This window comes from Copadichromis virginalis, linkage group LG20 (genome assembly GCF_057382275.1).
Source record: "Copadichromis virginalis isolate Kocher_CV1m ecotype Utaka linkage group LG20, C_Virginalis_male_GT1.1, whole genome shotgun sequence".
In the NCBI taxonomy this organism is placed as follows: domain Eukaryota; kingdom Metazoa; phylum Chordata; class Actinopteri; order Cichliformes; family Cichlidae; genus Copadichromis; species Copadichromis virginalis.
In genome coordinates, this window is record NC_140637.1 from 15,643,095 (window position 1) to 15,656,521 (window position 13,427).

Genomic DNA, 13,427 nt, shown 5'->3' on the forward strand with positions numbered 1-13,427 from the left:
TTCGTGGAGAATGAAGTTTTGTACCAGAGGGTGCAGTGAGTCCAATAGCCAGGGATAATCGGAAATAAGCTGTTGTAGCCTGGCTTCCAGAAGGTAGAGAAATGCTTCTCCCTCATGCTCTAGCCACAGGTTGATTAATTTTGAAGCAGAGTTCGTTATGAGGTCCCGAAGCTCCGTGGGTGGGGTGAATGCCGCTGGATCCATATCTGGCTGGTCTGTACTGTCACGGCGAGTGAGATGAGCCGCGTGGAAAATAAAGGAGGATCCAAACGCAGGCACTTGTAAAGGTGTGATGGTGGTTTATTAAACACAAAATAAAAATGGACAAAAGGCGAACCGAACAAGGACTAAACTAGACTGGGAACAAACTGACTACAGAACACGAACCTGAACCTGAACATGAATGAAAGTGAGCAGAAACACCTGGCGGTGTTTCCACACAGATGAAGCAGGGTGGAATACACAGACGGACCAGCAACTACAATGACAGAGGACACGACTTAAATACACACAGAGAAACACAGGGGAATTACACACAGGTGGTGGACACAGCTGGGAATAATCAACAAGACGAGACACAGGTAAAACTGAACACACTCACATGAGACGCAGACCTTCCCAATAAAACAGGAAAAGAGAACACTGCACCAAGACGCAGACCTGACACTGAGACAGACAGACAGAATGACACATGGAACCTGAACTAAACTAAACGTGAGATACAACCGAGAACAAATCCTTAAACATGAATAAACAGAAACATAGAATTCTAATAATAATACTCATAACGCCCAAAACCACAACAAACATTCAAAAATAAACTAATCAATCAAAACTCAAAATACTGGGTCGAAACTGACCCAGAACCGTGACACCGGGATAGATTTGTTAAAATTTTTAAGAAAAATAATTAAATCATCAGCATACAAGGCTAAGCGATATTCTGTCTGTCCTATTGTTATACCAGAAATAATATCATACTATCATCTCGCTGCAATAGCCAAAGGCTCAATTGCCATAATATATGATCAATCAATCAATCAATCAATCAATAATGAACAACGGTGGGGACAAAGGGTCCCCTTGTCTACACCCTCGATTTATTTTTATGGTTTTTGAGATATTATTGTTAGTCAGGATCTGTGCATATGATTCCTTATAAAGTAATCTTACCCAATAACAAAAATCCTCTCCCAGACCAAAGCGCGCCAGAGTCTCAAACAAATAAAGGCCATTCCACTCTGTCGAATGCCTTTTCAGTGTCAAGTGACAGTAAAGCAGTGTCAAGAGCCCCCCTTTTGGTCATAAAGAATGTTCAGAATCCTTCGGACATTGTGGAATCCTTGTCTGCCCCTAATGAATCCGTTCTGATCCCTCCCAATTATTTTAGGTAGTATTTCTTCGATTCTCTTGGCTAAGATTTTACAAAGTATTTTTAAATCTGCATTAAGCAGACTGATGGGTCTCCAGTTTTCACATTTATTGTGTGGTTTACCAGCCTTTGGGAGCAGACTAACTAGTGCTCCTTTCAAGGACTGTGGTAAGGTGCCCTTTTGAAAGGATTCTGTTAACATTTCTAAAATTGGAAGTCAACAGTTTATATTTAAACTTTTTATAAATTTCAATTGGGAGGCCATCGTGTCCGGGGTTTTTCCCCGATTCAATACTATCGATTGCAGCAGATAATTCCTCGACAGTGATATCTTTCTCCAAAATAGCCCTAAGGTCTTCTGGTATATTGGGTATATTTATCTTATCTAAAAACTTTTTTAGTTCTGAGTGGTCATTAGATATTTCTGAACTGTAAAGATCTTCATAATATTTCCTGAAGGCTCCTGCCGGATCCACAATAATTTCTCCTAGCTCATTTTTGCAGTGAGATAATAGCCCTTTCACTCTGGAGCTGCTTGAGACGTCATGCAAGAACCTTCCCAGGTTTTTCACCCTGATTGTAGAAGAACTGTTTAAGTTGCAGCAGACTGGCCACAGCTTTTGAGGCAGAGAGTTCATTCCATTAGGCCCAAAGCAGCAATACATTTTGCTGTATTTCAGGGGACCTTGTGTGATAGTATTCATTGTCTAATTCCTTTATGTTTGTCTCTAACTTTTTTGCCTTTTGGATTGGATTGGATCTAATTATTTGGCCCCTAATAAAAGCCTTAAAAGCCTCCCATCTTATGCTTGCAAAAGTTTCTGTTTTATTCATTTCAAAATAGAGGCTAATTTGTTCATCCAAAAGCAAGACAAAACCAGGGTCCGCCAACCATTTTTGTTTGCAACGCCAAATCCTAGCATCTTTCACAAGTCCTGATATACCAATGAATTGGGAGCATGATCTGAGATTAGAATAGCCTCATTGGAGCATTCCTTGATTTTAGTCCCAACTCTGCAGATATCAAAAATAAGTAAATTCTTGAATAGGACTTGTGTGCACCAGAATAACATGAGAACTTTAGAAAGTCCGGATTTTCTTCCCTCCAGATAGCTATTAAGTTCAATTCCTTCATAAAGCGCTGTATAGTGTGGGATTATAATATTATTTTATGCCATGTTAGACCCTTAATTAAAGATTGTGAATTATTATGTAATTTTAGTTTGCATTATTCTCCTGAATTAGAAGAAGGTGATAACTATTGCATTTGTTAAACTGATTTGCATTACATTAGACTGCTGATTGATTGTGAATGAATGATATTGTTTTATGATGCATTATACTGCTGAGTTATAAGAAATACTGTTCGCAGAAAGTCATCGCCTTATTTGTCTGATTAGAAGAGAACAGAACATACTGGAGTTTTCTGCCCCATCTCAGCAGGAGCAGATAAACAGGGAGCCAAGGTCGTAGCTTAGGCACTGTGTGAGAGAAAGAATGTGAATGTTTAGGCTTTTATGATTAGGTGGGGGCCACTAGAGGCTATAAGAGTTTGATCAATGCTCCACCATTTTGAGATCTGATGCTGTCTGCGTACGGTGTCCATCTCCCACGTGTGTGATCATTAAAATCATTGTTTGACTCAACCCGGCCGGACCTGGAGTGGTATGGATTTATGCACCCCTCTCGCTTGAGAGTTAAACGATGCAGACCAGATCTTGCCTCTCCACCTCCTCTTAATTTTCAAGTCCTCATTATGCATCAGATGTGTTTCCTGAAGAAACACAATGTTAGACTGCAAAAATTTTATTCTGTTCATGACTTGTTTAACTTTCTTCAGATTTCGTAACCCTCTGCTGCCCCACGTCATGGCCGACGTGACACCGGCATAACCCTAAGTTTATTTGTCGAAATAGGGGTGATTCACTTACTCCAGTGCCCAGCAGTCTCGTCTCTGTCAGTGCTCCCTAGGGCAGCTGTGGCTACAGTGTAGCTTGCCATCACCAGTGTGTGAATGTGTGTGTGAATGGGTGAATGACTGAATGTAGTGTAAAGCGCTTTGGGGTCCTTAAGGACTAAGTAAAGCGCTATACAAATACAGGCTATTTATCATTTACCATACAACAGTAATCAAATGATAAATGGTGACAATAGTGTTTTCATTATAGAACCTTTCTAGTCTTAGTCCTCATAACAGACGCAAATGATACAGGTCTCTGATCTATGAACTTTAACCACTTTCATTACACACAAACTCTCTCACACACAATGATGGATGGTTTGCCGATAATTTGTTTATCAACAGCAGTGAATACACCAGGGGCACTGCCACAGAGGATACTCAGAAATTATGTAAAGCACTCCAAACACTGAATGGAACATGTTTGGTATTATTTTATGTTGAGAACAATTATAGTTCTGTGTACTAACTGATAGATATTTATACCTGTATTGCTCTGATATTCTCCATCAGTTGGTCAGTTCTGGAAGCTCCCAACAGGACAGAATTTACCCTTTCATTTCTAAGGCACCAGGCTGTGGGGGTTTACAGCACAGAGAGAAAATGTTAATGTCAATGATATCAAATCAAGTTAAATACAATGTTTTCTAGAAAACTGCATTGTATTTTCACAGGACAAATGTGTTTTGTATTATGTTTATTATATTTTTTCTTTTACTTCTACAGTCATTTGCAGAGAATATAACATACAACAATATTTAATGTAGGGAAGCCAGTGTATTATTATACATATAGTAATGTTATTCATTTACCAATAGCCAGTTGGGGAAGAGTGCAGTCTATTCTTTCAGCAACTGCCTGCAACTCCTTTAGCTTCACCTGCTGGCGGTGCCCCTCCTCGTTTAGGATCTTGTCTTTTAGCCATTGATAACCCTGTTACAGATAGTTAAACAGACTGTAAGAAAATCTGATTGTTAACTAGTTTACCGAAATTACAAAGAGAAGAATAAGCTAAAAATAAAAAACTAAGCACTGCCATTCTCTTAGAGATTTCACCCAAGAAGTCCTCTTGGGATGAGATGAATCACTCTGATTCATTGGCAGCTGTAGAGTTGTGGCTTTTTAAATCTGTGACCAGAGTAAATCAGCTCACTCTCTGCCTGCTGGCCACATGTGTCCATTGATGGTCCCAGGACAGCCGTGGTCCTACATCACCATTGATTTCATTACTGGCTCTATCAGTGGGTAATAACTCTATACTAACATCTATAGACAGTTCTCCAAGGCTATGCACTCTGTCACCTTCCACAACTCCCTTAAGCTTCAGAAATGGCTCAGTTCCTCAGGAACCATGTTTTTTGGCTCTATTACCAGACATTGTCTCGGAGTGTGGACCTCAGTTCACCTCTCGAGTTTGGGATGTCACAAAACAGCTGTGTGCAGGCAGAATAGGACCTAAATGCAGACTTCACGGAGGCGAAAATGTAAACTTAAAAAGCAGCTTTATTGCTGACAGTGAAAACTTTAGAAAAACTACACTGGGAAAATATAAATTAAACACATGGAGAGACACATAGGGAAACACACAGCCATGTATGAGGAGATTACGACACGTGACTGAGGGATACGCTGACATAAATACACAGAGGGATACAGGGCAAAGAAGAATCAGCTGGAAGGCACGGCAGGCACAAAATACACAGATGAGACAGGGAAGGGCAAGCTGATGGGAGACTATCAAAGTAAAACAAGAAGTACATAGAGGCACAGACTGGAGAGAGAGAAGGAACTGGGGAACATAGATAAACATAACAGAATAAAACACGACGGGAAAAATGGCACAAGAACTCATACCACAATATTAACACAGACACACGGAGGGAGACACAGGGGGTAAAGACACAAGGGGAAATCTAACAACTAAACCTAATCAAAACAACCCAGGTAATATGGAATGATCCTTAGAAACAACAAACTAGACTTAACAAAGTACAAAAATGACAAAAAAAACACAATAAACTCAAACCACTGGATCACCCAGGACTGTGACAGCCAAGGTTAGAATCTCTTCTGGATTTCACAGACATAAAAATGGCAGAGAGGTCTAACCAGGAGCAGGAGGCTGCTCTTCGTTGCATGGTCCAATCTCAGTCAACCTGAAGCTTGCATTTGGCTTGAGCTGAGTACACCCACAACTCCTTGACCTCCTCTGCTGCCAGTTTGTCCCCATTTGAAGTCTTATTGGGGTATTAACCATGCCTGTTCCCCATTCAGGAAAATGAACTGTCGGTCTCCTCAGTTCAATACCACCTTCATCGCCAGTGTCAGATATGGTGAATGGCCAAGGTGTCTCTCCTCAAGAGGCCGGACGAAAACAAGAGATGGGAAGATCGTCACTGGACCCTGACCCCTAATTGCGCTCTGGGTCAGAAAGTTTAGCTGTCTTAGAAAAATACTCAATTACAAACTAAATTGGAAAACCTATAATGGCCCTTTTGTAATAGAAATTTAAAAAACAGAAAAATTACAACCTTACAACCTTGCTTGTGTCCAGGATACACCTCCCAGCTTAACACTCCTAGACAATTGAATTTTATGATTTACTTTTATCTTATATATACACTCAACAAAAATATAAACGCAACACCTTTGTTACTGCTCCCATTCCCCATGGGATGGACGTAGAGACCTAAAATTCATTCCAGATACACAATATAACCATCCCTCCCAAACAGTGGTCACAAATCAGTCCAAATGTGTGGTAGTGGGCACATCTGCTATATTGAGATAATCCATCCCACCTCACAGGTGTGCCACATCAGGATGCTGATCTGACATCATGAGTAGTGCACAGGTGTACCTCAGACTGCCCACAACAAAAGGCCACCCTGGAATGTGCAGTTTTTTGCGCTATTGGGGGTCTGGGGACCCAGAACCGGTCAGTATCTGGTGTGACCACCATTTGCCTCATGCAGTGCAACACATCGTCGCATGGAGTCTATCAGATTGTCAATTGTGGCCTGTGGAATGTTGGTCCACTCCACTTCAATGGCTGTGCAAGGTTGTTGGATATTCGTGGGAACTGGTACACGCTGTCGTATACGCCGGTCAAGCACATCCCGAACATGCTCAATGGGTGACATGTCCGGTGAGTATTCTGGCCATGCAAGAACTGGGACATTCTCAGCTGCCATCTGCCCTGAACAATGTGAACCATGATTAATCCGTGAAGCGCACACCTCTCCAACGTGCCAGACGCCATCGAATGTGAGCATTTGCCCACACAAGTCTGTTACGGCGACGAGCTGGAGTCAGGTCAAGACCCCGATGAGGACGACGGGCATGCAGTTGAGCGTCCCTGAGACGGTTTCTCACAGTTTGTGCAGAAATTGTTTGGTTGTGCAAACCAATTGTTCCAGCAGCTGTCTGGGTGGCTGGTCTCAGACGATCTTGGAGGTGAACCTGCTGGATGTGGAGGTCCTGGGCTGGTGTGGTTACACGAGGTCTGCGGTTGTGAGGCCGGTTGGATGTGCTGCCATATTCTCTGAAACGCCTGTGGAGACGGCTTATGGTTGAGAAATGAACATTCAATGCACGGGCGACAGATCTGGTTGACATTCATGCTGTCAGCATGCCAATTGCACGCTCCCTCATTGCTTGTGGCATCTGTGGCATTTTGCTGTGAGACAAAACTGCACATTCCAGGGTGGCCTTTTGTTGTGGGCAGTCTGAGGTACACCTGTGCACTACTCATGATGTCAGATCAGCATCCTGATGTGGCACACCTGTGAGGTGGGATGGATTATCTCAATATAGCAGATGTGCCCACTACCACACATTTGGACTGATTTGTGACCACTGTTTGGGAGGGATGGTTATATTGTGTATCTGGAATGAAGTTTAGGTCTCTACGTCCATCCCATGGGGAATGGGAGCAGTAACAAAGGTGTTGCGTTTATATTTTTGTTGAGTGTATATATATATATTAGGGGTGCAACAATACACAAAATTCACGGTTCGATTCGGTTCGATACTTTGGTGTCACGGTTCGATATTTTTTCGATACAAAAACAAATGTTCATGCCTTTGTAATTTATCATTTATTAAAATTAGAAATATATATTTTAACTCAAAAGTACAGTTTTTAAATTTAATGTTGCTGAAACAACAAAATAAAAATAAATCTATCTAATCGAGAAATCACTTATCTTTGGAAAAGAGAATTTATTACAGAGAAATGGCTCTTTCCAAAATAAAAGCTATACTATACGCTTCTTCTGAGGTATACTCTCAGCAGCATATTAAACGTATCAGGTAAGGAGAATCATGTGCTAACGGCTGTCTAAATGACTCGGGTAAAGTGTGTAGCATGCGTGCTTGTTGTTTTTGTCTGCTTCCACTTGTCTTTGCACTAGGATGATGTCGGCATAAATGTGCAGTCATATTTGTTGTGTTCCCACCAGTGTTGTCAGCGTTAATCTCGTTAAAATGACATTAACGCCATAACGCAGCAAATCTCCGTTAACAAGTTACCGCGGATTGCCCCGTGCTTGGGGCTGGATGGCGTCAACACGTTAACAAGCTAACTGCGCTATTGCACTAGTTCCCAAAAATTGAGCATTGCGTGGCACATCCAACATACTGTTTTACTTTTGTCCATGGCACACTTACCATCAGGGTCTCGCTTCACATGAAAACCAAGATAGTTCCAAACGCCAGATCTGAATGAGGGTGGGGGAGGTTCAATTTTGGGTAGCACTGAGGTAGTTGCCATGTTGCAACGAGCTTAGCTTCTGTCTTGCTAGTTTGCGCTGCGCTCAGTGGATCTGCATTCGACAGTACAGCCTAGGCAGAGTAGTCGAACGCAGATCGTAATGAACCGAAAGCACTGTATCGAACGGTTCAATATCGATATGAGTATCGTTGCACCCCTAATATATATGTAACTTTGCATCCCACTGTTTATATATATATATATATATATATATATATATATATATATATTGCACACTTTCTGTAAATCCGATAAACTTCATTCCACTTCTCAAATATTACTGTGTGTGTCTCCTATATGATATATTTAACTGACATTTTTTATCGTAACAACCAACGATTTATACAGGAAAATAATGACTTCTAACACACACACACACACACACACACACACACACACACACACACACACACACACATATATATATATAAACACCCAGCGCGCCCCTGCGGGCGGTTTATCCTTCAAGCTCGGGTCCTCTACCAGAGGCCTGGGAGCTTGAGGGTCCTGCGCAGTATCTTAGCTGTTCCCAGGACTGCGCTCTTCTGGACAGAGATCTCCGATGTTATTCCCGGGATCTGCTGGAGCCACTCGCCTAGCTTGGGAGTCACCGCACCTAGTGCTCCGATTACCACGGGGACCACCGTTACCTTCACCCTCCACATCCTCTCGAGCTCTTCTCTGAGCCCTTGGTATTTCTCCAGCTTCTCGTGTTCCTTCTTCCTGATATTGCTGTCATTCGGAACCGCTACATCGATCACTACGGCCGTCTTCTTCTGTTTGTCTACCACCACTATGTCCGGTTGGTTAGCCACCACCATTTTGTCCGTCTGTATCTGGAAGTCCCACAGGATCTTAGCTCGGTCATTCTCCACCACCCTTGGGGGCATCTCCCATTTTGACCTCGGGACTTCTAGGTTATACTCGGCACAGATGTTCCTGTACACTATGCCGGCCACTTGGTTATGGCGTTCCATGTATGCCTTGCCTGCTAGCATCTTGCACCCTGCTGTTATGTGCTGGATTGTCTCTGGGGCATCTTTACACAGCCTGCACCTGGGGTCTTGCCTGGTGTGATAGACCCCAGCCTCTATGGATCTTGTGCTCAGAGCTTGTTCTTGTGCTGCCATGATTAGTGCCTCTGTGCTGTCTTTCAGTCCAGCTTTGTCCAGCCACTGGTAGGATTTCTGGATATCAGCCACCTCCTCTATCTGCCGGTGGTACATACCGTGCAGGGGCCTGTCCTTCCATGATGGTTCCTCGTCTCCCTCCTCTTTCTTGGGTTTCTGCTGCCTGAGGTATTCACTGAGCACTCGGTCAGTTGGGGCCATCTTCCCAATGTATTCTTGGATGTTCCTTGTCTCATCCTGGACTGTGGTGCTGACACTCACCAGTCCCCGGCCCCCTTCCTTCCGCTTAGCGTACAGCCTCAGGGTGCTGGACTTGGGGTGAAACCCTCCATGCATGGTAAGGAGCTTTCTTGTCTTTATGTCAGTGGCTTCTATCTCCTCCTTTGGCCAGCCTATTACCCCAGCAGGGTACCTGATCACGGGCAGGGCGTACGTGTTGATGGCCCGGATCTTGTTCTTACCATTCAGCTGACTCCTCAGGACTTGCCTGACCCTCTGCAGGTACTTGGTGGTTGCAGCCTTTCTAGCGGCCTCTTCATGGTTCCCATTTGCCTGCGGGATCCCCAGGTACTTGTAACTGTCCTCTATGTCTGCAATGTTGCCTTCTGGTAGTTCAATCCCCTCAGTTCTGACTACCTTCCCTCTCTTTGTTACCATCCGACTACACTTCTCCAGTCCGAACGACATTCCAATGTCATTGCTGTATAGCCTGGTAGTGTGGATCAGTGAATCGATGTCTCGTTCACTCTTGGCATACAGCTTGATGTCATCCATGTACAGGAGGTGGCTGACAACTGCTCCGTTCCGTAGTCGGTATCCGTAGCCAGTCTTGTTAATGATCTCACTGAGGGGGTTCAGGCCTATGCAGAACAGCAGTGGGGACAGAGCATCTCCTTGGTAGATCCCGCACTTGATGGTAACTTGTGCTATGGGCTTGGAGTTGGCCTCTAGTGTTGTACGCCACATCCCCATTGAGTTCCTGATGAAGGCTCTTAGGGTCCCATTGATCTTGTACAATTCTAGGCATTCCAGTATCCAGCTGTGGGGCATTGAGTCATAGGCCTTCTTGTAATCAATCCAGGCAGTGCACAGGTTGGTCAGTCTGGTCTTGCAGTCTCGGCTGATTGTTCTGTCTACCAGTAGCTGGTGTTTTGCACCTCTGGTATTCTTGCCAATTCCTTTCTGTGTCCCGCTCATGTATTGACCCATGTGCCTGTTCATCTTAGCCGATATGATGCCTGACAGGAGCTTCCATGTAGTACTGAGGCAGGTTATTGGTCGGTAGTTGGAGGGGACCGGTCCGGTCTTGGGGTCCTTGGGGATCAGGACCGTCCGGCCTTCAGTTAGCCATTCCGGGTGTCTCTCGTTAACTAGCAGCTGGTTCATTTGTGCTGCCAGACGCTCGTGGAGTGCAGTCAGCTTCTTCAGCCAGTAGGCGTGAACCATGTCGGGCCCTGGTGCTGTCCAACTCTTCATACTGGAGATATATATATATATATATATATATATATATATATATATATATATATATATTTATATTAGGGGTGCAACGATACACAAAATTCACGGTTCGGTTCGGTTCGATACTTTGGTGTCACGGTTCGATATTTTTTCGATACAAAAAAATGTTCATGCCTTTTTAATTTGTCATTTATTAAAATTATAAATATATATTTTAACTCAAAAGTACAGTTTTTAAATTTAACCCTAACCCTTGTGCGTGTTTTTTATTTTGACAGCAAATGCACACCTGCGGACCACTTATGTGCAGCCCTGGTTATTTAGCTCATCATATTGCAGCCACAGAAATTATTTTGTCCATGAAACCATAAAGCTGCACTTTCTTTTTGCCTTATAGTCTGATTTGTCATAACTTCACCGTTTTGTGGTAAGCTTTTCTTTGGCTGTCACTTCTTCACCCTGACCTGTCTTATTTGGCTCAGCAGAACTAAAATATATATCCTGCTGCTTTTACACACGCACTCACATAAGCTCAGCGATTCTCTGCGCGATCAACCTCTCACATGTTTAAGCTTGCTGCGGGAGATTTCACTTGTCATGTTTGCATAGTAAGCTAACGATTAATAAGACGATGTCAGAGGAATTGGTGCACAAATTATCATCACTCACAGATCAGTGCTGTCGCTCTCTATACACAGTTCGCACGATTGCAAAGTGAAAGCAAAAAAACAAGCGCAAATTCAAACGCGATTTCAATATGTCACATATTGACAGTGGCTCACCGATGCCAATGACATAATTACCCAGCTACATTTCTGAAAGAATGCAAAAGCATTGACATATATTTTTCCTTCCTACAATAGCCCAACGGGCAGGGAAGAGATAGATTTTGGTAGCCCGGCTGAAAAAAATCGCTAGCCCCAGGACGTCGGGCTAGCGATATTGCAAGACCTGTCTGTATCTGATTGAGGAATCACTCATCTTTGGAAAAGAGAGTTTATTACAGAGAAATGTCTCTTTCCAAAATAAAAGCTATATTATACGCTTCTTCTGGGCTATATTCTCAGCAGCATAAGGAGAATCATGTGCTAACAGCTGTCTAAATGACTCGGCTAAAGTCAGTAGCATGCTTGTTGTTTTTGTCTTTGCACTAGGATGATGTCGGCGTAAACGTGCAGTCATATTCGTTGTGTTCCCACTAGTGCTTTCAGGTTAATCTCGTTGAAATGATCTTAACGCCACAACACGGCAAATCTCCGTTAACGAGCTACCGCCGATCGCCCCGTGCATGGGGCTAGACGGCCAACACGTTAACGAGCTAACTGCGCTAACACACTAGTTCCCACCCATGTAATTGAGCATTGCATGGCACATCCAACATACTGTTTTACTTTAGTCCATGACTCGCTTACTTTCAGGGTCATACGTCACATGAAAACCAAAATAATTCCAAACGCCAGATCTGAATGAGGGTGGGGGAGGTCCATGTTGCAAGGGGAGCTTAACTTCTGTCTCGCTAGCTTGCCCTGCGCTCTTCCTTCTGACTATGCTGTCTGTGTTGAGCGCTCAGTGGATCTGCGCTCGACAGTGCAGCCTAGGCGGAGTAGTCGAACGCAGATTCACTGAGCGCTCAACACAGACAGCATCGTCAGAAGGAAAGTTGATAAAATAAATTACAAATGTTGTATTGTTCGATACATATGCGTACCGAACCGAAAGCACTGTATCGAACGGTTCAATATCGATACGAATATCGTTGCACCCCTAGTATATATATATATATATATATATATATATATATAGGACTAAACGCACGCATGAGGTAATCAGGGAAAGTGGAGACACAGGAGGGCACAGCTCTGACTACAATGAAACAATGACAACACAGGGGAGAGTAAGACTAAATACAATGAGCAAAGAAACACAAGGACTTTTATTAGAGTGAATTGTTAAATGTTGTCATTTCTATGCTTGCCAGCTCTGATGAAAGAAATTCCACTGTCCTTCCCCCCAGATTCTTGAGGTTCTGGTGGGGGGCTGTAATGTTTTATTGCAGATACATCCTATCTGGAAGATCTGCTTCTTTTGATGTAAGCTTCCTGCGTTTACGACCCTTTGGTCAGCAGGAGGTCTGACACACACACACACACACACACACACACACACACACACACACACACACACACACACATTCTTACAGAAGTTCACACATATACATACAATGCTTTGTCTTAGAACTAAGGGGGCGTGGCTTTGTTCTGACGTGTTTTGTGTGAACTGTCTCTCAATAAAAGGTAGCAGGAGGAGGTCAGATCTGAGGGTCATTTTCGTGGTGGACACAGACGAGGCCTCCCTTGCGCAAATAATCGATCGACTGTCTTGTTTTCTTCTAGAATTAGCGGGGCTTGTGGAAACACAGACCCAACAACTTTCAACATAAAACAGGTAGCATGACGGAACACAGACGTGACCCGAACTTGACAACATAAACCACGCAGGCATAACATAAGAGGTAAGACACACACAACAACAAGGGGAACTTCAACACAAGGGAAGATGACATAAGGAGTCTAAATGAATAAAGAGCTGAAACTAGGCAACCTTGGAACAGGTAGCATGACGGAACACAGACTCAAAAAAGACTCAATGAGCCAAAACATAAACAATGAATATCAAAATACAATGAAACACAAAAAACTGGGTCAAACAACCCAGGACCATTACAGTTCC

At 43.3% G+C, this 13,427-nt stretch overlaps 1 protein-coding gene and 1 long non-coding RNA gene across 3 annotated transcripts in view; one reads left to right on the forward strand and one right to left on the reverse strand.

Annotated features, from left to right (window-relative positions):
• Positions 1-13,427, reverse strand: part of LOC146684484 (voltage-gated potassium channel subunit beta-2-like) — a 258,771-nt gene that overhangs the window by 35,716 nt on the left and 209,628 nt on the right. Inside the window, exons 13-14 of the mRNA XM_085444737.1 lie at positions 4,145-4,265; positions 3,819-3,907 (exon numbers count right to left, since the gene is read on the reverse strand). Of these exons, the coding sequence (XP_085300863.1) occupies positions 3,819-3,907; positions 4,145-4,265 (210 nt within the window). The remainder of the gene's footprint in view (positions 1-3,818; positions 3,908-4,144; positions 4,266-13,427) is intronic.
• The window catches only part of LOC146684485 (uncharacterized), a 447,043-nt gene that overhangs the window by 20,335 nt on the left and 413,281 nt on the right, over positions 1-13,427 (forward strand). The gene's annotated exons all lie outside the window — the stretch shown is intronic.